Genomic DNA, 25,461 nt, shown 5'->3' on the forward strand with positions numbered 1-25,461 from the left:
ATGTAGTCTAATAATTACAGATATTAAACCTAGATTTTGTTTCCAAGGTCATGCCATATAATTTTGTGAATATTAAAATTATTTTTAACCATCAATATTAACCCTTTTGTGATGGATCATGGGTCAAAGGCCATATCATTGCATTTGTTGACTTGCATTCATAGTTTATTGAACTACTATTTTTGAATTTGTCAATAAATTTGGAATTAAATTGTAGATTATAATTCACACTTTAATTCACATATGAATTAATTTCTTAACTCAAAAGTGAATATTAAAGAACACACCTCAATATCAATTTTAGTGAGTCATGTGGCATGCTGAATGCAGCACTGTTTAAAATTAATAGTTTGTAATGACAAAATACTAAGTCTATAGTTTCATACAAATTAGGAAATCAAATTACCAATATTAGCAAGCTAGAATATAATATATTTTTTTATTTTTCTGAGATATGGCTTATTTGCTGACTCACACATAGTGACCCTGTTCACCTCATTCCATTTTTAGAAACAGTCCTTTATATACACTTTCCCACTGATTTTAATATGTGAAAAGGCTACCACATTCTTTTGAACCAAGTTTTCAAGATAGGTAGGTTGTGTCTTTAGATTGCTCAAAGGTTTCATATTTAAACCTAAATATGTCTTTCTTACTAAATTTAATAAATTACAGTGGAATTCTTTGGTATCAGTACAGTTATTTTTGATATTTTGGTTATTCAACTTTACATATAAAAAACAAAAAAAAATTTTGTTTCATATCCTCCATGTGCAAAATTTTCAGAGGCTTAACAACTTATGTCCAGCAGCAAGAGTTCGAAGGTCATAGCTAGAAGATAATTATTTGCTTTATTTACTGTTCTAGAGTTTAAGAAAAATAAGTTTAATAATTTATTTCTGAGCAGTAATAATTCATAGACATATATAATGTATAATAACTGAAATGCGACTACAAATTACAAAATACTAGTTAAACTAAAACAGAGCAAAGACAAAGAAGACTAGAGGTCACTTTTACATTACTGGATACGTAACACGAGTACATGGGTACCACGTCAATGCAAGTTACATAATGTTAGCTTGGCATGACTGGAAGGTCAATATAATAAATATATATAAACATATAATGTGGTGAGACTTAAGCTACTTAAACTGAACTTTGTATTTTCACTTATAATATATAGTCATTCCAGCACAAAATAAAGCATAATTTATACTTGTTTCCTAATTTTTTATGATGATTAAAAGGTTGATCAATTGGACCCCACATATAGTAAGAGTATATAAAATAACATTATAACTGAAAACAAATGTTTGAAATGTATTTGGGAAGCTTCAGAGATTATGCAAATAATATTTGAGATTTTTGGGATGGAGAATAGTTTTATTTTAATCATAACATGAAAGCACTTTGCACTAATGACTAGTAATAAAACAGACTCAATGTTTTCACAAACAAATCTTTAGTACAAATATTTCATTAAAACATCTGTTTTTTGTGTACAAAAACTTGTCTTTGTTAAAACTCTACCAAATTTTGTGAAGATACATGTGATGTATCAAAATTTATAGTGCAAACACTTAACATGTGCAAATGTATAAAAGAATTTGTGTACATTATACCAAACTCATTGCAAAAGAGTTACTTGGAAACTTCAAGATAATGCTTCATTAGATAAGTAATATTATATGAAATTAATTACCTTTCCCAAGTTATGCTCACAGGCAAAACTCCCTTTACTACTTTTAGACATGTTGACTTTTTTTATTTTATTCAATTCGTATGCAATAGAAAAAATAAAGTATGTGTAATTTTTTCTATGTTTTTTTTATTTTTGTGAAAAGGTCACACATCGATCTGAAAATCAGCCTGGATATGAATAAGGATGTACACGTATAACACATATCACAAACTTTAGTGGCACATTTAAAATAAAACTAACCCTTTCCATTAGATGTTCTAACTGCTCCCTTTCTGGCACTCTCATCTGATACAGGACATATATATATGAGGAGAGGTGTAAAACATCAGGCAAAAAGTAGACACCAACTGCATTACCATTACAATGCTGTTGTGGTTGTGGTTGTATTGGAAAAGACAGATGATTATAGTAGCTATTATTAAACTCCAAAGGATAATGGTAAAGAAACAATGAAGCTGGATGGGCAGATTTCACTTTTAACTGTGGCAGTACAGATCTTTCCTAAAGAAGTATGCAAAATAAATCTTAATACTTGAAAAATAATAGCTACAGTAAACATTAATACAAATCCAAACTATAATAAGTGTTACAAAAAAAATAAAGGAATACTCCCAGCCTCGAATATCATACTCAGGTATAATTATTTTTGTCATTTCAAACAAAATGTTCTCAAAACTAACTCTTTTAATATTCTAGCATTAGAGAAACTATTATCTTGAAAATCATTTTCAATAAGTTCACTCACCATCATATAGGGGCCAAAGCCATCTCTCCTAAAACATGCAGCATACTGTAGAATGTAACCAATCACAATAAATGCGAGCACAGTAATTGTATAGCCAGTATTAAAGACTTTTACACACACATTTACATCTTGAGGAGTCCCAGGAGAAAGAAGTGGTCGCCATCCAAGCTAAAATACATGTAAAAGTAAATGTGAAATGATTTTCTATCAAACATACAAGTTTTAATAAAACACTTGTTTACATTTTCATGCTTGATATAAAATAGTAAAAATATTAATTAGCTAATGCACTAAACAACCAATAAAAAATTCTTAGTAGTACATATGGTAAAAAGTTGTCTTGTAAAGAAAAATAAATAGTTATTTTAATTTTTAAAAAAATTCCAATATTGTGAAAAAATTACATTCACTTCAGTATAATGACAAAATATTTACACCCTGCAAGTTATTTTAACAATTATACTTTAAGGATAATTTATATAGAATTTTCACAAAGTAAAAGTATTGAGCAATGGATGAAAATGACAAAAACTTAAAAAAAAAAAAAAAGACCCACTTTTAAGATATTTTTTTTAATCTTTTTAAAATTTATATCATATTTTTAGAATGCTAAAATGCATTTTAATAGTACTTATACAACATTATTTAATCATATCTGGTGCAAGATTAAGCAATTAGCTACTGATTATCAAATGATAATTTTAATGGGCCAATTGTCTAAGTTGTAATGGAAGTATGTTAAAATCAAATTAATACATTAAGGTGAAAGGTCAACATCAAATAAAACTAATTCTACTGCCTCATATTCATACAGTTAATTCCAAAATGCTTATTTTCAGTGTATGGGGATTCTGAAGTATTTCAAAACCTGAGTGCAAAAGAATAAACCTTATGAACAGTTTTGAAATAGCTTTATAATATTGACAGATGTGAATTAGAAAATATGAGGCTTACTTCCTGTTGTCACAAAACTGACCGTTACACTTTGGGACTGCACATGTGTATGTCATGAAACTGATTGTCTAATCTCACTATTTAGACAGAGCTATAATTGGACAATTAATAAATTTTACTAATCAATTAATCATTTACTAATCATTAATTACACTTAACTAATCATTTATTCTAACATGAGCTTTCCATAGTTTGAATAAACAAAAATAGCTATAATTGGGAACATCAATATTAATGAGTTTGCTGTTTTTGAAAGTTGTGATACCAATTAAGCTAAACAACTATGATTCAAATCAGATATAATAATGGAAAATAATAATGGTAATATTTTAATTACTTGAATTGTTGAAATGATGAAAAATGCTGATTTCTATTAGTTGATTACTTTCAAGAAATTGATCAATTTAAGGGTGTTTTCAACTAAACAATTATTTGTTGACTCTAAATCGAATCAAACTAGATGAACTGTGGTTTTTAAAAGAGAGCCACATTAAAAAGGTGTAGAGTACATTTTAAAACTTTAATGGCATTAAAAAGATTAATGGCCTTTAAAAAACTGAAAACATTACCAAGGTGGACAGTGTCACCAACACCAATAACACTGTCTAATGTTATGGACAAACCTTTGGACAGAACATGCTCAAAATGGTGCCATCATTGAGAATCATAATGACGACAAGAAAGTAAAATGTGGCTTATTGGGATCCGAGTGTTACACAAACTACACACTGGTGCATCAGTTCCAGATAAAAGAAAATGATGAGTTAAAAAACTGTAACCAATGTGTAGTCTAATTAAACAACTTCCTCTTTCCGATCCTTATGGGAACAAGACAGCCAAAGTACAATATAGGGTTTTATTTGGAAAAGCTTGTTTTCGCATTTCTCACTCCAAGTTGACTGCCAGTTAGCATGGAGCCAAGCTTTAAATACAGGACCACAGATCAGGTACGGGACAAGCACAGCGATGATAGTGCCAGAGCAGATAGACTTAGCTGCAGTGTCGGTGAGCTCGTTCCTGCCAATACCAACGTGGCCCGGTATCCAAAATAACTGGATAGAAGTAAATGTTAAAGAGAAATGGGCCAGTCGGTTTTGAATATTGGCGAGAACAGGGTGTGAACCAACATGAAGTAATTCCAGGGACAGTAGAGAACTAAGAGAGTCAGTATAAATAGTGCAGTTGGAGTACTGTTCAGCTTCTATGTGATCCAGGGCAAGAGAAATAAACAGTTCAGCAGTGTACACAGAAGCTGTAGAGGGGATTATGCACGTAACCATGGCAGAACCCACACAGTCACCTGCTTTTGAACCATCTGTATAAATAGGAATGAAAGGATGGTTCAAAAGATGTTCAGCAAACAACAAACAGTATTTCCAATCAGGAGTGTCTACTTTTCTCAGATGACTTAAAAATAGGTCACAACAGGAGACTTTAAGAAGCCATGGTGGGATGGGCTGACCAGAGAATACAGCAATGTTATCCAAGAACAGACACCAATTCATCTAACTGCGCCTGAATACGAAGACCAAAAGGAGCAATGGCAAACCATCTAGTCTGAAAAAACATGGCCCATCAAGGAAGGAAAACACAACCCCAGGTGGGATGCTTTGGAAAGAAACAAAATTTCAAAGCATATAGTAAAGACAGTTGCAAACAGCAGAGGTGCAAAGAAGATTCATGAGACTATGTATAAGCTCAGAACTGGGGAAGTGCAGAAAGCCCCAGTGCAGAGCCAAAGTCTTTGATGATGAATAGGGTTGAGCATCTTTAAGGCCGATGGTCTAGCTGAGCCATAGACCAGTGATCAATAGTTGTATTTTGATCAAATAAAAGTACAATATATCTTTAGCATAGAATGTAGATCTGCTCCCCAAGTAGTGGTAGAGAGGACGTGGAGGACATTCAGCACTCTTGTACATTTGACCCGTAGCTGCTTGATGTGTGGCATAGAGGTTAGCTTATGGTCAAAGATAAGCCCTAAGAACTTAGTCTCAGAGACCACAGGCAGCACAACTTCACCAAAATGGAGTTCAGGATCAGAGTAAATACCTCGTTGGTGGCAAAAGTGCATACAAATGGTTTTAGAGAAAGAGAAGGTAAAGCTGTTTGCTGTAATCCACTTCAGTAAACAACTGAGGGCATTCTGTAGCTGCCCCTCAATATACCTCATGTTTGATGACTGACATGAGGTGTGAAAGTTGTCAACATAGAGCCCATTTGCAACAGTGAGAGGGAGTTGTTCAGTGATGGCATTAATTTTTACACTGAAAAGTGTGACACTCAGAACACAGCCCTGAGGAACCCAAAGTTCCTGTAGAAAAAAAATGGGGAAAGTGTCAAATCCACACGAACTTTGAATCTCCTGTCCATTAAAACATTTTTAATAAAAATGAGCAACTGGTCACATAACCCATATATATGGATGTCTCTCAAAATACCATACCACCATGTTGTATCATAATCCTTCTCAATGTCAAAGAATATTGACACAAGATGTTGTCTTTTGACAAGGCTCTGATTGACGTTTCAAGTCAAATCAGGCGGTCCATGGTGGAGCACTGTTGTCAGAACCCACACTGGGTGGACAAGGAGATTATTTGATTCAAGGAACCAAACAAGACAAGCATTAACCATCCTCTCTAAGGTCATACAGGATGGTAGGAAGCAATCAGTGTTTTGATATCATTCAGATTAGAATGTAAACCTTGACAGTTCCATTATATCAAGGTGGCCATTCTCATTTATGTGTAGGCAAATTGAGTGAGAACCCTTCTGTTTATGACCACATCTTTTTTCCTTACTTTCCTTATTCGAGGGAAGTCTATCAACCTCCATAGATCCTGCCTTGGGTCAACTGAGCAGGTCTTTGCTGTTAGAAAGGGATTCCAGAGACTGAGGACATAAATGAATAATTGTTTTGCATCTTGAAGTGAGAGAGGAAGATGGATCAGAGGTAATATCTGTGCCTGAAACCAAAGGATGCGGATCTTGGAGTTTGGTGGAATGCATACAAGGGACAGAGATAAGTGTCGAAGTTTATTCATCAACTTTTTTAACCATGGAGGTCAAAAGACTTTTCATTTGTTCGGAGAACAATTCTTTAGGAGGCACAGAGAGATCTGTCTCCATTCCCACAGTAGCTGTAGAATGAAGTGCAGCAGCATACGTCTGAAATGAGGTGGTGGACAGCAGTTTTCGAGCCTCAGGATAGGTAATGTTATGAATTGTTTTCAAACGCTGCACCTCTTTTCTTCCATCCATTTAGGGCAAGAACAAAAGTCGGACAGGTGAGAGCCATTGCAATTTATGCAATGATGGTCCGTTTCACACTCATAGGCATCATTGTCCTTGCCACTGCAACGAGGACACGTCAATGAACCATAACATGACGCCTTTGAGTGATCAAACCGTTGACACTGGAATCATCGGAGAGGATTTGGAATGTATGGCCGTACTCAGCTATTAAGATAATCTGTCTTGATAATGGCAGGCAAACGTGGTGATGTAAATATCAGAATGAGGACATTAGTCAACACCATAATTCTATCTTTGCGAGTGGAGATATGCCTCACTGCAAAAACTCCTTGGGTTGAGAAACCAGCGAGAATCTCCGACTCTGGGGTGTTCTTCAAATCCCTCTCAACAATAACTCCCCATGATGAATTCAAAGTAGCATGATGTGTAACCTCTATAGGTATATCCCAAATTGCCTTTGAATGCAACAGGAATTCACTGTGTTAAGATGTAGATGTTTCCACCAATATGTCACCAGATCAAAGCTTTTTTACTGACTTTGGAGAGCCAGCAAGTCCCTCTAGCCCCTTCTGAATGAAAAAGGGAAACATTTGCCCTACAGGTTTGTCTGAAAGCGAGTGCAATATAAAAAAAATGAAGTATAACAGGTGGTACAGATGGTGAGGATTGCTGCTCAGAATCTTCAAGACATGGTTGTTTACCTATAGACTGTTTTTTCACTATTTTATTAAGATTTTTATTTGGAGTATCCATAATAAAGAATGGGAAATTTCAGTGCCCACTGACCCCACCCACCATGGAGCCTTACGAGGGGACGCACTACAATGTCAAACAAGGACACTGCAGCAATGCCAGGGTTTCATGAATACTATATCCAAACACCAGCATCAGATATAATGTTCACAATACCTGTTGAGAACATCCAACACTGGCACTTGGTTGACCATAGCCTGAGTGGACCAGCCGACTGACCCAAGGGGGGCCACCCTAAGGCTGCCAGTCTCCAGGAATTCAAGGCCTGTGTGTTAGGGTTGGACCCCTCAACCACCAAGATCCTCTCCTCCCCTTCACGGGTTGCCACGCATGGCAAACACGTGGATGGATGTTTAGATCCCAGAGGAGATAAACTGAAAGAACAGCACCTTCCCTGGGAGGTCCCCTCACCACATACAGGAATCCACACTGAGGGGAGTAAGGAGTAAGTAAGTATGCTTAAACATTAGTGTATATGTACCGTGTTTTTTCTCCGAAAATAAGACAGGGCTTATATTAATTTTCACTCCAAAATATGACACTAGGGCTTATTTTCGGGGGATGTCTTATTTTGATATATTAAAAAAATGAAGTTACAAAGTAAAACTATTAAACTAACCATTTAAAATAAACTATTATTAAACTATTAAACTAACTGATTAATACTTAAACAAACTAATTAACTAACTATTAAACTAATTAATAAATTATTTTTTTTTATTTTTTTTTTTTATTTCTTTCCTCTTCCTGCCACTCTTAACTAGGGCTTATTTTAAGGGTAGGGCTTATATTAAAACTATCCCCAAAAATCACACTAGGTCTTATTATTGGAGAAACACGGTAGTACAAGTTAAGAAGTAATGAACAAGACCCAAATGATGTATGATTTATATACATGTTACATAGTAATGAGTTATACCTAAACATTAAATACTATGAGTTAAATGTTAAGAATGAATTATATCTAAACAGTAACTTTGGTGTGTTACCTAGTAAGAAAGGAAGAAAAAGGCATAAAACAATGGGAGAAAACTTGAAGGAAATGCTTAGGAAACGTCAAGAGATATTCATTAGGTAGGGAATTACTGGGTGGAAAAAGTAGTTTTACTTATACTCCTGAACTTTAGTTTCAAAATTCTCTGAAGGAAATTGTGTGGCAGGAACAGAAGAAAACAGTCTACTTAACATGTACTCAACTACATGGTGAACAATGCTGTCACAATCTTAACAGGCAAAGCTGTAATTACAATAGAGTTCATTATAAATTCACTTGTAAATCTGTATTGAAAGATTGAAAATACAAAGTTTCTGAAGTAACATATTTCAAGTATCAGCAAAACAAATGCAACTTAGCACAACTGCATCAAGAAATAGAATGGGGATTTTCACACTTGAATGTTGAGAGAGAATTTACACAGGGAGGTACATCACACTCCTATTAGTGGAGGATTTTGGTACATGATTCATCATCATACAATAGCACAATTTCACATGATTGTGCACAAATATTTCATGAAAGTTAAACAATGTTGGTAGCATAAAAGTCTCTCAAGCAGAAGAGTATGACTTCAAGATGAAAACTGTTGATCTGGATGCAGAGATGAGACGTATCATAAATACAGGATTATCTAACTTTTTATTATGTTGAAAACAGCACATACATTTAGAAAAGCAAGCAGTTTAAAAGATAGAAATAAAATTCCACTTTTTCTCTATGTTGAAAATAGCTTATGTGTACAGACATGCACACACTTACCAAAGCCAAAAGTCTGAAGTATGGGATTAAAATTTTTCTCTTACAGTAATGAAGAACTGCTGATGTTGAAACTTCAATTGACTGGAAATCACTATAGTGACTGGCCTAAAATAAAACAAAAAAATCATGGTTAAATAATTACCAGTCTATATTTAAAAAAAAAAAAATCCTTCTTTATAACAAAAAAAATTGAATATTTGTATTTAAATACAAATTTCCTTTTATAAAGTTTCTGCTTTATTCTTTGATATTAAGATAAAGAGTGTAGTGCTATTTAGTGAATACACAATGTAATGATAATAAAGATTAATAATATATCAAAACATTTTAAATTGCTCCTTTAATTATTATAACTGTTGATGAGTATAAACCTGCTGTAACTGATTTGTCCTTTCAAATTTATGAATATAGTCAATTTAAAATAATTTCCAAAGTACTGTTTCAAGGCTTAAAATTTATATAATCTTAAATAACGGCACATTCACTTAAATACTTGAAACTTACAAGGAAGAGAGGATAATTAAATAAATTATTTATTTGAAAGATCTAACTGGTGCATACACAGCCTCTTTGGTGAAGAAGCAAGAGGCAAAATTCATGTACAAGTGTACTTGTGCAAATCTGTAAAAGCCTGATGTAAATCATCCAACATCTCCATTTTGATAATCAGTCATTTCTTAAACAAACTTATGATAAGATGTAACCATGTAAAGAAAAATCAAAGGAAACCAGAAACTTTAGGCAATTATGTTCAAAATTCACCCTGAATAGTTAAATATCACACACAGTTCTCATAAACTAAAAGACAATAGTTATATTTCATATAAGTCAAATAAAATTGTAATTTTTTAAAGCAACAACCAAACTCTCTACAACAAAACACATCACATCTATGATTTTCACTTCAAGAAAAGAAATTATTATTATAATAAACGTTGACCATTTATTCCATGGCTTTGAGTCCATTAAAAATGGGAAAAAAATTAATATTTTTATTATCTGGGGTTCAAAGTGCACATAGAATGACATTTTACCGAGTACCATTCAACACGATATTATGTAATTATTTCAGAGTTCTTATCTATTCATGATACTCTGCACTGCTGATTTAGTGACAGTTTGGGGTAGAAAGAGTAAATACCAGACAGAATAAACAGGAATATGGAAGAAACTACACATGCATTTTGGAAATTCTAGAAGATATGCAAGTGCAGTATGCAAATAGCACAATGGAAAAAAATATTTTTATTCTTATGCTCCAACATGTCAAAGTCTGAGCTAAACTGATACAATCATTTCACAGACATATTTTGAATATAAACATGTTAGTAACATTTTTTTTGTGTGGTTTTTGTTTTCATAAAATAAACTTGGACATCCAAACAGAAGTTACACATTCTGTGTAGATACACACAGTACTCTTATAATTATAGTAAACATTTCTTCTTCAATATAGGATCAGCTTATTGAACCAACCAATGTATATTCAGTCAACAGACAATATAAACTTGAAAAAATGGTCACAATTCATATCAAGTTTGGTTACTAAAACTTTGTTCACAAATACAATTATTTTCCCTAAACTGAAGTTACAAAACAAAATTTCAATGAATTTAGTATGCAGCTGTTGAAATCTTAACCTCTTCTGTTAAATATCCATGTTATAATATTTATTTCATTGGAACTTGTTATTCCCCAGTTTTATGTTCGGTTGTACATATGTGCGTTTCTAAACAAAAGTATAACTTTTCATCAGAAAGTTTTATAACCAAAACAAAATACTACAATAAGCATCATTTCTTAGATTTTCATTAATATCTATTTATTGTAATAAAAGCTATTAATAAAACAATTTCAATTTCTTCTCCTACAGTTATTAATAAATTGTACAACTTCTACTTTAAATGTACAAATTACAATTACACCGAGAACAATAACAAATACAAAATAGTAGTAGTCATTGAGCTAAGATGAATTCTCTTTGACCTTTAAAATATTTAAGGTCAGCTTTGATATTTATATTTTTCACCACTGCAATAAAAATTCTGATTAAGAAGAAGTATGTGAAATAGAAAAGCCTATACAAGTGGCACCAACCACTACAAACTCACATCAGGAAATGAATAACAGAACAAGGGAAAAAAGAGCTAAACTGAAGAAAATATTGACTATTGAGTATAAAAGGGCTGTTCAGCTTAAGAGTTACTATTTAGTTTATTCAGTGACTTAATATTTAATGACAGTTTAGTTTTCATAACAAGTGTATCAAAAGTTAATTATTTTAAAAAAGTGACTGTTATGACAAGTTTTATAAAACTCTGTACATATCATGCATTGTGTATGTAATTTAATAATTGTACTAGGAGTTTTTAATATTGTTGATATCATCTTACTCGAAGCTTCTAAGTCTTTCTCGATATGTTTAATTTTGTTGTAACTACAAAGCTAGATATTTTTAAATTATTCTCTCAAGTGTTCTAAATACATGCAGATTCAAAGAGGAAAAAAGTTAGCGAAAGTAAAAGTGAAAAAAATTAAGTTAGACTACGTGATTGTCAGTTTAGATATAACAGAAAATTTCTAACATGAAAGCATCACATGTTGTATTGTAGCAACAGAGATAATGAAGGAGAATTTTTCTTGTCAAAGGGAGTTCTAAAGTAATTGGACCCACCTGCATGAATTTGAATAAAAGGAGAAATTATTTAAGACTCTGGAAAGAACTGTCCTAATCAACAGTTACAGTGGTGATTTTAAACTGTTTCACATCTTGTAACAACAGAAATAGAAAAGAATAGTTAGTTAAACCATGTTTTAAATCAGCCATAAAAAGTGTACACATTTTTTACAGTAAAAATATTTAGACCTACATTGTATTCACTATTAATGCATTTGTTGTTACTGTTAAATTATAATAAAACCAAAAAATAAAGTGTAGGGACATATACATTCAGTGTGTTAAACAATATCCACTAAACTGTAAAAACCTTTAAATTTCTACTGAGCCCCATCTCATAAGCAAAAACAAGAGGGATCCCTCCCAGAATATGATAAACAGTATTCTTTATTTATTTATTCAGCATAAGTGGCCACACATGCCCCATATATGTGTGTATGCAAGATTTCTTCTGTACATAAAGCACAATATAGTTTAAAAACTTGCATTAAATCTTAAAATAAGGAGAAAAAATGTGGCTATGATGAAATCCACAACAGAAACACGTATATAAAAGAAAAAAATCACAATAACTAGTAGAGATGAATATTGTGATATCCTTCCCTAAATCTATTAGTATCATTTGATCATCTCCTCATAGCATGGCACTGATTAAAAAAAGTGGAGATTACAATCCCAAAATATGGCATGAATGTGGATATATGACATAACAATACTGTTGACAGTCCAGATACTGAGGTGACAAGTGAATATAAATTTAGTCACTACAATTTTTATTTACTTTAGTTTCATCTATATTTAACTTGTATATACAGACTGAGTGTGGATATTTGTAGATATGTAGTAAACACATGCCATGTCCAGAATCTAATCAAGTAAGTAATGTATACTTATGTATTTCCAAGTTTACAATTAATGATTCAAAAGTCTTACAAAGCATATAAAATATATGAATTACTTGTTAAAGCAACTTGCAGAGAAATGTCAACGACTCAATACGTTATTTAAAACCAGTACAACTACTGGCAAGGTAGATTTTAGGAATGATGTTGAATTTATGCTCAACTTACTTCAACAGTAACAAATGCACCTCCATCAGAAATGGTGTTAGAGTGAGAGCTGATATTTATTTCATCAGGATCTGTCTCACTGGATAACCTTTTAAACTGGTGGTTTGAACTATTAGTTGTTAGTACTGTTGGTACAGTGGTCATGTCACGGTACTTTTTTCTAGAAATAAATTATGGTACAGTTAGTGTTATAGATTTTTCAAACATTAAATATATTCTAGATTCAGTTTAATATAGATAGAAGTTACTTATTTTACATTTTAAAACTCTTAAATATTAAATACACATAATTATAAAAACAAGCTTAATCTATTCATTAGAACTATAACAAATCATTCACACACACATTTATATAGTCTACATGATGGCAAAAACCCAGTTGTGACATTCAACAGTTATATGAATAATATTTAAATATTTGACTCAATTCTAAGCTCTGGAAAAACTGTAATTCATAATAATAAAAACACAAATGATATTCCAAAATTTGATTACAAATTTAATCACATATATGTGTGTGTGTATGCATGTAAATGTATAAACCAAAAATTACATGCTAGCAGTAAACAATTTATATATGTCCTATCCTACTGTCTGTACTGTTTCCTGAAAACTCAAATATTTTTTTTCAGAAAATATATTATCGACTCACCTATGAGCAACTACATCAAGTATCACTACAGTTATTTCAATGAAAAGTCAATGGCATGACAGAGAAATAGCACTAAAGCAAACTTACTAAAAAACATCAAAATATTTAACATAATTAGGAATATTTAACATATTTAGGAATATGGAACTGCAGCAGACTAACATGTTAACACTCCTATGAAAAGTGGGGCCTAATAGGCCCCAGAGCAACTTGAAAGGTTATTAGCCTAATATTAAGAGTGTTAAAAAATATAGTGAAATAGATCTGCCATATTGATAAGGAGGCATTATAATATTGACTAGTTATCAGATACAAGTATAATTATTCTACATTTAAGATTTTACTGATTTTTTGTTGAAAATAAAAATTTCTTCATCTGAAGAATTTTTTTTTACTCATTTGGTGTACAATAGTTTTGCGTGTTAGCTAAAATTACATGGGCCTTCCTGTACAAGCGCTATAATATACAGTAAACATATAGTTTTAACAAAAAGTCTGCAAGGCCCATGGACTGTCTTTATGTTTCTTGATGATATTTAGCAGGCTCAAAATATAATTAAAGAAATTTGTTATGCTACATTTTCATATTCCTAATTACTTAAAATATTCTAATATGCTCTCTTAAATGCTGCATATCCGTCATTTCACTCAATTTAACTAATATAAATGTCTTGACATTTCTGCTAATTCATTAAACCCCAACACTTGACATATTTTAGTACAACTACTAGTAATAGTAGATTTCGTTGCAAAATAGACAGTCAAGAAAAATTTAACAGATTTGGTTAACACTTTTCTCTCCTTTTCACTGTTATAACTCGTACCTAATTTATTCCAATAATTAGCTTAATCTATACATTTATTATAACTGTTTTCAACTTACAAAGAAAACTGATAATGATATTACTAACTATTTTAAAACACTTTAATTTTAAGAAGCTACTTTCAAAACTCTTTCTAATTTTATAGTAGTAATTACCCTTGACTATCCAAACTTACTAGAATAAACAGTAGGGCGTTTTACACTTGACCATGACCATGAATTAAATATGACATTCAAAATATCTTGTCTTCACCCCGTTAAAGTTTACACCAATACCTTGAATTATGAGAGATGTTACTATAATAGTCATAAATTTACTGAAACAGCGTACAGATATTAAATATTTCCAAAATTGTAAAATCATTAAAAACTGTCTATAAAATACTTTGACTGTGAAAAATACACAAAATATTATTACCGATCAACTCACTGTTGTACCTAATATAATAACCACCTGATGAAGATCATTTTCCCACCACACGGCTGTAGTAGAAAGCTGTTCGTGTGAAGGCTTTGTTGTGATGCTCCATAATTACACAATAATATACTAGATGACACTACGTAAATTTAATAATAAACATCAACCAACTCATAGAATAAACTACGCAAAATATTCAATTGTTTTAGCAAATTATGAAGGTAAGAATAAACGTATGAAATAATATCGCCCAATAAAAACATCTATTGAATAATAAGTATTATTTTTAAGGTACAAACAAAAATATCGAGGAGAGAGTGGGCCAAATAATACTATCACACAAATATATTATCAAATCCCTATAAATATTAATATAATAGTACTGTTTGTTGTCTCTCCCTCTAACTACTTCACAGGGTTTGGATGTTCAACAAATCTATGCGGAAGAACTTATAAATTTTCAGTTTTGCGGTTTGTATGGGCTTTTTTACCACTACTCCGCCCCCTGTTGATGGATTTTCATCAAATTGGTGTGAAGGTTTTTTGAGTTCGTGCGGAGATGTATGCAAATTTGCGGTTTCACATTTTGTGTTTAGAGTTTTAATATGGTTCGGCATAGCCAGGTAGTTAAGGCACTCGATTCGTAATCAGTGGGTTGCGGGTTCGAATCCCCGTTATACCAAACATGCTCGCCCTTTTAGCCTGGGGGCGTTATATTGTGACACGCTTGGCCATGCCGGGCTGCTTCAGCTAGTAAATAAGATATTAATATTTGTAAGATGAAAGCACACCGAGTGTGTTTAGCATATCAAAAAGTAATTTGTACAACAAGCATCTTCATTAAATGTTGTCCAGTAAAATATTAGTTTATATATAAAACCTAACTTATATCAATTAATAACAAAATTTACCTCTTGGCTACGTCATGAATATAGGATGGACTTATCTTCGAAAATCTACTAATAAGACCAATTTTTCATTTTTAGGCTAAAGCCTTCATGTAACTCAGCAATATTAATATAAAGCATAATAGTATTATCAACTTTCATTCCCGAAAATAGACATTGTAGGCTCCATTTATCAAGAGTTTGTTTAAATTTGTTTTTGAATTTCGCGCAAAGCTACATGAGGACTATCTGCGCTAGCCATCTCTAATTTAGCAGTGTAAGACTAGAGGGAAGGTAGCTAGTCATCACCACTCACCGCCAACTCTTGGGCTACTCTTTTACCAACGAATAGAGGGATTGACCGTAACATTATAACGCCCCCACGGCTGAAAGGGCAAGTATGTTTGGTGCGATAGGGATTCGAACCCGCGACCCAGAGAGTACGAGTTTAGTGTCTTAACCACCTGGCCATATCGGGCATTTTAATATCGTACTTGCAATATATACATTAACGTGTTAAGATTCTTCATAATTATAATATTGCTGTAGCACAACTCAGGTATTATTTGAGGATTTTGAGCAATAATACTTGTAATTTGTGAGAAGGATGTTGTTGTTTCATTTTCAACAATTATATGTGATATGACAATATATAATTTTCACACGATCTAAAAAATGTGATATACCTTAGCACTCCATCGTAGGTCTTCCTATCACAACTGCAAGTGTTGTTTTTCACGGTGAAATATTAGGGCACTTGTGATATAAACATCTTGTGTCAAACTTTTTGTTCAAATGCAGTTTTAGCCTGTATAGAGAGTGCTTTAAACAAAATAATAATAATAATTTAACAAATATTTGTGATTTTCTCACACTTAGCGCTTTTTCTCAGAAAGATATGACAGAAGCTATACTATGCAACAGAGGCCTGACTTTATCTTACTGATTGAATCTGACACACACAAAAAGAGACTATGTACCATCTTGCATATAATCCAAGTTAATGTTGTAACGAATTTACTATCCTCTATCTTATTAATGTTTCTTTAAGTTAAATGTATATTTAAAAATGTACATAACTCATGCTGTTAAATCTGTATTACCAAATTCCCGCCTATTCAGTAAAACTGTAGAAGATTCTTGAATATCAAAATTAATAATATACGTGTGAACGCAAAGATTGGTTTGGTTTGTTTTACGAGTCAAACGCCTTAACACGCTTGGCCATGCCAGACCCCGCAAAGATTGGTATATCGTCTACTTCGTTGTGCTGGCTGAAATTTCTAGAAATTCTAATCACGCCTATGAATGTAATCAACTTGACGTATCAAGATACAGTATATATTGTTGGTTTGTTATAGTTGATATAATATAAGTCTCAGAAGCTATAACTGTGATTAACGTTTATTAATCGGGAACTTCAGATATCTGGCTAGGAACGTTTATAAATTTCAAACATTACAAACCATTTAATTTCAGCAGATTCACATCGGACATTACTCTTCCTGTGAAGACATTATAATAACTTCACAGGTGAAAAACTCGACGTGTGATCAGCGAAGAGCTAGATAGCTCCATGTTAAATGAATTGTACCTACATTATCTTGAAATTAACTCGCTCATCATGAGCACTCGATAACGTAAAGTTGCAGACCAAATAAAAGACTCAACACTGTCTGTAAGATTCTAAAATGTTTGTATATAAATCATTATTTGTAATAACTATTATTGTAAATTATACTGTTGTTTGTATATTAAAATATATTTGTACTAAAAATAAAATCGTGCGTATACATCTTGTTGGCATGTATCTTAAATTGGGTACACATCGACATTCATTTAACTTCTAAATTACAAGTTGTTCTAACTTAGTTTCAAGCTATTTTAAATTGTAACACGTTACAATGTCAAAAGCTGAATACTGTTGAGAGAGAGAGAAAATGTTTATCTTATATTTATTGTCTCTCAACAACTTTAATAAAATTTGACTTAAAATCCTGAAAAGCTGAAATGGTATAACTTTTGTTAAACATAACATTCTAAACATTTTAATACTAATGCGTTTCTCAAATTTAAAAGTGATAACAAATTAGCCTACTTGTACATATAAATTGCTTATTTTTATCATTGCATCAATTGGTTAGGCTTAACCCAATCTTGTACATATTTAATAACACATGTCTATACATTGTCTACAGTAGCAATATCCTTTAGATCAGCAATGGATCTGTTTCTTGCTGTTTATGACGACAAATAGTTCGTATTTTGTGGATAAAATAAAAAATGTCTTCTTAATCAAACACAGAGGAGCTGTCAAGATTGGATTCTAGACTAACATTTACATCCAAAAACAGGTAAAAATGAATTTATAACTCAATGTTATTGATTCAAAGGTTAAGCAATGCAACACCTCTAGTTTAGTATTTAATTTTTATCCGCGGTAACCTTCAAACTTAGTGCTAAAATTTGGCTTTCGACACTTGCGATGGGCACAATGAAAATAGCCTATTATGTAGCTTGGCACGCACACAAATGCCCTCACATATATAGATTCACGTATTTTGAGCCTGTGCTACCACAAGAAACATGCTAACACCATCTTGTAGAAATACATTTTCCATGGCTGTACAGTCTTCTACAGACAGAGCAGCATCAGATTCTTGTGCTTTACCAGTTAAAACACTTTGTAATAATAATATTTTTTTTGGTTGGCCATTACATGGTTTGAGCAACCTTCTCAAAATATTGGAAATATTTATCAACTTAATTTTTATGAAATGGTGGTACTTTAACATATCTGCCAAGTTCAAAGTTGTTATTTTGCCTTGGTCAATTACAGTTCAATGTTAGTTCCATTCCTTTAAGCTAAATTTATTTTTCAACTTCAGTACGAGCTTTTTCGGTCTCGAGACGTTTATTTTCTCTTTCTTTTTTGGCTTTGATATAAGCTTGTTCAAACTCGATTTGTTTAAGTAATAACCGGAACTCTAACTTATCTTTAGCACTCAACTCTGATTGGCTAGCTGTGACTCTAGAATATTCTCCCGATACTTCATCAAACAAGAAATCACCATCAACTAATATTTCAATAGTAAGCTTTTATAACTCATTTGTTCTTACTGGTTTTTAACCTCTAGTTTTGAAACTTTGGTAAGTTCGAGCAATTCATTTTTGTCATCTCTTTGTAATTGATTGTAAGAGAGTGATTTGAATTTAGATAGAATTTTGTTTTTGTTTCACATCTCGAACACGAGTCTTCAATTTATTACTATTTTGAATAGTCTAAAACTGAGTTAAATTTTAATTAAAATTTAAAAGTTAAATACATGTTGATATGTATCCAATTTATACTTGCTAACAAGATTGATACATAGTTTCCTTTTTTAAATATAAATATATTTTAACATACAAACAGTAATACAGTTTACAAAAACTATTACTACAAACAATGATTATGTACAAAATTGTTACAATCTTACAATATCGAGTCTTCTTTCTATTTGGAACTTTAATACCTTGTCAAGGGTTCACATTGAGCCATTACACTGGTTACATAGTGTTTGATCTGGATCCGCTCAAGTTAAATGGTTCGTAACGGTTTGAAACATAAACGTTCGTGGTTAAATACTTGAAGTTTCAGATTAATCTCAATTATAATTTCCAGCAGCAAACAAATTGTTTCTTGACGCGTAACATTGCTTACATTTACAGGTGTGAGGTGTGTTTCTAGTAACTTCAGCTTGCACAAATTTTATTGACGATCACTAGTGTTTACGTACACAGTTATTGTTGATTCTTACACTATAATTTCTATAACTTCGACGAATTGGTAGGAATTTCGTAATACAGATTTAACAGTGTAACTTATATATATTTCTAAATATAAATTTCATTTAAATATGAATATTAAAATAGATATATAATAATTAATTTATTACACTTGTTACAAACAAAAACTAAAAAAAATCTTAAAATATTTACCATTATAAATTAATTAACATCCACATTAAACACTTTTATATCATGACAGTACGTGTACACTTTAAAAAGTTACAGCATAACTTTATGGTTGTGGGCTGGGTGGAATACACCCACCCGTAGTGAAATACATTTAAATTGGATTTCGTTAATTGCAATATATTTTCACTGTTTATTGCAATTTCAACATTCATTTAATTTCTTTTTCCCCAATGGCACAGCAGTATGTCTATGGATTTACATCGCTAGAAACCGGGTTTTGGTTTGATGTGAATTTCGCGCAAAGCTACACAAGGGCTATCTGATCTAGCCGTCCCTAATTTAGCAGTGTAAAGCTAGAGGGAAGGCAGCTAGTCATCACCACCCACTGCCAACTCTTGAGATACTCTTTTTCCAATGAATAGTGGGATTGACCAACACATTATAACGCCCCCCACGGTTAAAAGGCGACCATATTTGAAGTGACGAGGATTCGAGCCCGCGACCCTCAGATAACGAGTCGAGTGTCTTAACCACCTGTCCATGTCGGATTTCGATGTGTGTTGTGGGAAGAAGACAGACATCCCTTTGTGTAATTTTGTGCTTAATAAAACACAAACATTTAATTTTTATTTTTATGAATATTATTTTTTTTATGAGATGTTTACCACCTTGCTACCCAACTCTATAGTTAGATAGTAACGTGCTATGTTAATTTAACACAGATGTTACACTACCCTGAAAGTTAATCATATCATTCTTTACCGGCTCTATTTCACTAATAAAAATATATAAAAGCATTTCAACTATACCCTGGCCTTGGATGGGCCTATAACTTACCAGTACCAGTATTTATTACACTAACAGCAATATTGCAATTTTACTTAATATACTGTATATTGCAGTTATTTGCAAAAACATCAGTTCTGGTGGTGTATAACACATAACGTTGCAAAATACAAGGTTATCGAATAAAGTAAAATCTTACATGATTTACTCACTAAAGTATTATATACTCTAAACTACTTTTTTTTCAATTCTACACATATCTTCCATTGTAGCTTTGAGTTAGATTGTTAAATACTGCAAAGACAGTTGGCTTAGCTAGTATTTGAAATGCTTTTTCTTGTCATATTCTGACACACAGTAGCTATGCAAATAGTTTTTTAGTTTGAGTAATTATTAATCAATGATTCTTTAGTAGGTCTAGATAAAAATAACTATACAAGATATTCTCAAAGTAAATGATCATGTGTGAAACACTCAAAATACGAGGTTATATCCCTTCATTTTTATGTACCTTTTTTTTCATCATTTACTCAAATTTTTTTAAAGGTACTGTATGACACTGGTTAATAGACCTGGAGGATAAGTGGAACGATAATCAATTACATTTATCCAATTGATTATTCAAGTAAATGATAAACAGTTGGTATAACTGGAGAAAAACATTTCTGATTACTTGATTATATTTTACACTAATTGATAAGTAATAGGCAATCGACCAGCTATACTGTGTGGCGAGATTTTTTATCATATTATCTATGGGTACATGGCCATGTGTAAATGCACATAATTAAGCTTATTAGATATTTTTTCAGTAGCCAGTAATTGTGCAGTATTGAATTGTAATCTTCAAGTATAGTAGCTAAATAAAAGTTTAAAAAACATATGTTAAAAAATGTATAGGATAGACTGGATGTGACTTAAAATTCGCTAGAAGAGTTGCCAATTATACTCATTTATTATTGCCTTATCAAGTAGATATTTGCAATTACTATTGAAAGTGAAGTGTTTGCCCTTCTGGTTCTTTTTCCTAACTTCTTTCAAGGATATATTGGTAACTTAGAAGTTACAAAATTAGACATGTAACTTGTAATGTCTGAGTCCAGCACTTTTGAATCCTAGTATTGATGTGTAATAATCTTAGTGTAGAATAAAGAATTCATTTCAAGTGTAGATTTGTTTATAAAATGAGATCATAGTGTCTATGTTATTACGTTTTATATGGTACTTAAACTTTAATTTTGTATGATCTTTAAAGCTATAAACCTTCAAATGGCAAAACATTTTTTGCACATCATTTCAAACATTTGGAAATAAGCCTAGTTTTATATATTTAACCACAGAAGTAGATTTTTGAAATATGAAAAGAGCTGATTTTATATTTTTATGATGAAAAGATACAAAGTTCTAACAAAGGTGGCTAAACAACTAACCGACAACAACAACTTGCTTTTTTGTACAGTAAAACACAGAAGAGAAACAAAGAAAAGCATATATTTTTTTAAGTAACTTTTATTATCCTTGTTGTTCCAACAATTTCACTCTAATGCTGTAAAAAGCTTAACAAATAAATAAATGGAAAACAATGTTTAACTTTTATGATAAATTCAAGGAAGTGTGAAAATTTCATGACTGAAAAAAGAAAGATATTATACAGAGCTGGATTAACACCACAAAATATAACAGTCTAATAAGTTTATTTCTAGGAAGACACTTTCAATACTTCTGTCCACAAGTCTTTAGCCATTTTCATTTTAAACATTTCACTGTAATACAAGACAAAAGAGCTTTAAACCAGAAATGACTGAATATTATATTATTTTATTGTTATTATATAGTGCTTTAGTGGTCTGGAAATTTATTTTTAGTTTTTTTTTTAAATAATGCAATTAAATTTGCTTAACATGTATTCATTAACTGTGATGCAGAAAGAAATGTTTGAAAAAAATGCAGACATTTACATAAAACGTAATATAAATAAGATACCACATATGCTTTTAGACACAGTTTCTGAAAAATACTTGATTTTTCATATTAATAAACATTCTAGAGTTAATTGAATTGATTATTTCCTTCTAATAAGTCATGTAGTAATATTCTTCACTTTACATGCAATACTGAATGAGCTAAAGAAAAGTTTTTGATTGTAAAACGTGTAATCAATACACGTACTCAATTTTTATTTTTAAATGCTCGTCATTTTTCCATAAATGTTGCCTTGACAGATTTAGTTGTTTTTGCACAATCTTATTTACTTTAGGCAAATAAAAACGTAAGCTACCAATACTTACTCAACATTACTGCATGTTTTCTATGAAACTTGGGACATCTAGCAGTTAGAAACATTACTCTTTCATATGACCTGTCTTATCAAAATCTCAGTCATTTTTCTAATGGCTAGTTTTAAATTGCAGATGATCAGAAATACAGTTACTTCAAATTGATTAACAGGTAACATGAGATTCTGAATGAACTATATATCTTGATGCTACTATTAGTAGACTAAAATATTGTGACTAGTATAAAAAATCAGATCTATTAAGCAATGTAGCTTTGTGTGATTTACATGTTTAAGTTTTAAAATTAAAAAATACTCAGAAATGTTTACATCTTTAACAAAAGTTTGTAATGCAATTATTAACAAATGAATAAATCACAAAAATTTAATGACTACATATCAAAACACATTTTCAAGTAATTTCTATTTATACAATTGTGACATTTCTTTCACTCTTAGATAGGATGTGACAATTCATTGTGTTACATAATGCTCAATCTACATTATACTTCAATGAAATAAAATGCATTTTTATTGGGGGTGTCACAGTTACTTAGGTAACTGCTATGGTTCATGTATCTAATTGTTTCTTGATTTATTTTGTACATAGTTTTATATACATCCTACTATAGATGTTAGGCAGTGAAATTCAATTATAGATGAAATTCACTCACATGGCCATTCATACGATATGCAACAAATGTCGGATACAAAAGTTTAGAAATAAGCAGTACACAATTATGAACAGATAAACTGAAGCAGTACTATTTCAGCTGTTCTGAAATAGAGAATTGATTTTAATAACCTATTTGCTTTTAAATTCACAAGTGACTGATCAAAACTTGAGCCAAACCAGTCCATTGGTTCAAGCATGATAAGTAGCTGTTTATAAAAATTAAATAGCGACAACCCTAATTTGTATTGAAAAACAAACCTGAAGACTGTAAAAACATCTCTGTAATATATACACAAACTAATACACTGTGCAACATGCCTAAATTAACTAAGCTTCTGATTACTGTCCAGAATTTAACATAATAAAGCAGCTGTACAGAATTGTAAGGTTTTAGACAGTAGATGTTTCATAAATGTCTAGTGAAAAAAGAGTGATCAGCCTTCAGCACAATTTGAAAATCAAAATATCACTATTGCACAAAAGTCACAAAATAGACACAGCTTTTCGTAAAACCCATATGCACTCTCATGGAACCACAATTTTCATTATTAAGCCTAATTCTGGAAAATTGGTTTTGCACTCCACTTATTAAGAAATAAAGGTAAAAACCAGATTTATCAAAGAATTGTTCTTTAACTGCAAAACTGTGTAGAATTGAAGCACTGACCTACTACATTTACAGAATACTAAAATACTGTTGTATGGTTGTAGAGCAGTAAAACATTCAACAGCTTCCTTTTTCTTTGTTTTGGTAAACAATTTAACGTACCATTAAATTATTTCACATGATTAAAATAATAATAATAAATTACAGTTAAGCCTAATCAATTAATGTTACAAGTGCATAATTTAAAGAGCTTGCAAGCACTTTATAATTTCAACTTTTAAAAATGTGCATTAAGAATGTTGAGAGAAAATAATTTTTCAGGAAAGATCAACCTCAAGTTTTGGGTACAATTGTATAAAACAGTATTAAAACTCAGTTTGGTGCACTTCTAAGATAGCCCTTACCAGAAAAATATATCAACAAGTTTGGTTACTTGAAGCTCAAAAATAAAGATTTTAAAAAAAATAATATAAATGGCAAATGATGCAATGACGAATCAGACTGAAATTCATTTTTATCACACATTGAACAACTAGTGTTATTTGCTCTACATGAGCATTATTTTTACTATCTGTTGTCTTCAGTACAATTTCTTGAGATGCTCATATACAATAAAGAACTGAAAGGCTATTTAAGGTAAAAATCATTTTTACAAATAAAATCTCTATGTCTGAGAGAAACCAAGAATAAAATTAAAGTTTAAAGAGCATTAGTAAGTCATGCATCATACAGAAGTGTGAGGAAAGTGGCAAGCTCCATCATTTAAAATGTTCTAAGTGTTACCCACCTACTAAGAGCAGAGTCTGTACTTTAATCTTGACAAGGAACACACAAAACATTATGATGATACAGTTCATATTCTTGCACAGAGAAAGCTTTTGAATTATCCTGTACAATATTCTATTTATGTAACTTAGTACACAAAACAAGCACAACTCCACAAAAGAAGGAATATTATGCAGTATTGAATGCATACAATATTCATATATTAATTTTTCAGTTACTTACTCAAGGGATTTCAAAGTAACTTATACTTAGCTATAGCAATCAAAGAAAAACTTATAGTAAACTACTTCTTTAAAAATGTGTGTAGAAGGCCATGCACATTTCACAAAAATAGAACATCTTACACTATGATCTCAGCTTTTAAATAATAGTGAATAATAAATTAATACTTGTTACAAATGTTGCATTAAAAAAAAACATATACACAACTTTTACGAATTAGACATTTATCCAAGATAAGTAGTATCTAAAGTGTTTAAAAGTGAGATCCTACCACTTTATTATTTTGTGGCTATGCCCTTGAAGTACTATACAAATAGTATGCATAAAAAAATTACACATTAGTAACAGAACTGAAAAAGGATACAATAATGTTCCATGGTCCCAACCGAACCCAAGTGGGTACAAATCCTTTGTACAAAGCTAAAAATCCCTCTGTTTGTACTGTCTGAGG

At 31.4% G+C, this 25,461-nt stretch overlaps 2 protein-coding genes across 7 annotated transcripts in view; both read right to left on the reverse strand.

Annotated features, from left to right (window-relative positions):
- Positions 1–14,961, reverse strand: part of LOC143226051 (uncharacterized) — a 49,094-nt gene extending 34,133 nt beyond the window's left edge. For 2 of the 4 annotated variants that reach the window (XM_076456467.1, XM_076456464.1), the window contains exons 1-5: positions 14,812–14,932; positions 12,919–13,078; positions 9,172–9,276; positions 2,451–2,618; positions 1,946–2,206 (exon numbers count right to left, since the gene is read on the reverse strand). In XM_076456467.1, coding sequence (XP_076312582.1) covers positions 1,946–2,206; positions 2,451–2,618; positions 9,172–9,276; positions 12,919–13,062 — 678 coding nt within the window. In that variant the 5' untranslated portion in view covers positions 13,063–13,078; positions 14,812–14,932. Of the gene's footprint in view, positions 1–1,945; positions 2,207–2,450; positions 2,619–9,171; positions 9,277–12,918; positions 13,079–14,569 lie in introns of all 4 variants that reach the window. The other 2 variants (XM_076456466.1, XM_076456465.1) reach the window with 2 other exon arrangements.
- A 6,974-nt stretch (positions 14,962–21,935) lies between these two features.
- Positions 21,936–25,461, reverse strand: part of LOC143226052 (kidney mitochondrial carrier protein 1-like) — a 56,204-nt gene continuing 52,678 nt past the window's right edge. For all 3 annotated transcript variants that reach the window (XM_076456468.1, XM_076456470.1, XM_076456469.1), the window contains exons 10-11: positions 25,375–25,455; positions 21,936–24,621 (exon numbers count right to left, since the gene is read on the reverse strand). In XM_076456468.1, coding sequence (XP_076312583.1) covers positions 24,583–24,621; positions 25,375–25,455 — 120 coding nt within the window. In that variant the 3' untranslated portion in view covers positions 21,936–24,582. The remainder of the gene's footprint in view (positions 24,622–25,374; positions 25,456–25,461) is intronic.

This window comes from Tachypleus tridentatus, chromosome 9 (assembly GCF_004210375.1).
Source record: "Tachypleus tridentatus isolate NWPU-2018 chromosome 9, ASM421037v1, whole genome shotgun sequence".
Classification (NCBI taxonomy): Eukaryota; Metazoa; Arthropoda; class Merostomata; order Xiphosura; family Limulidae; genus Tachypleus; species Tachypleus tridentatus.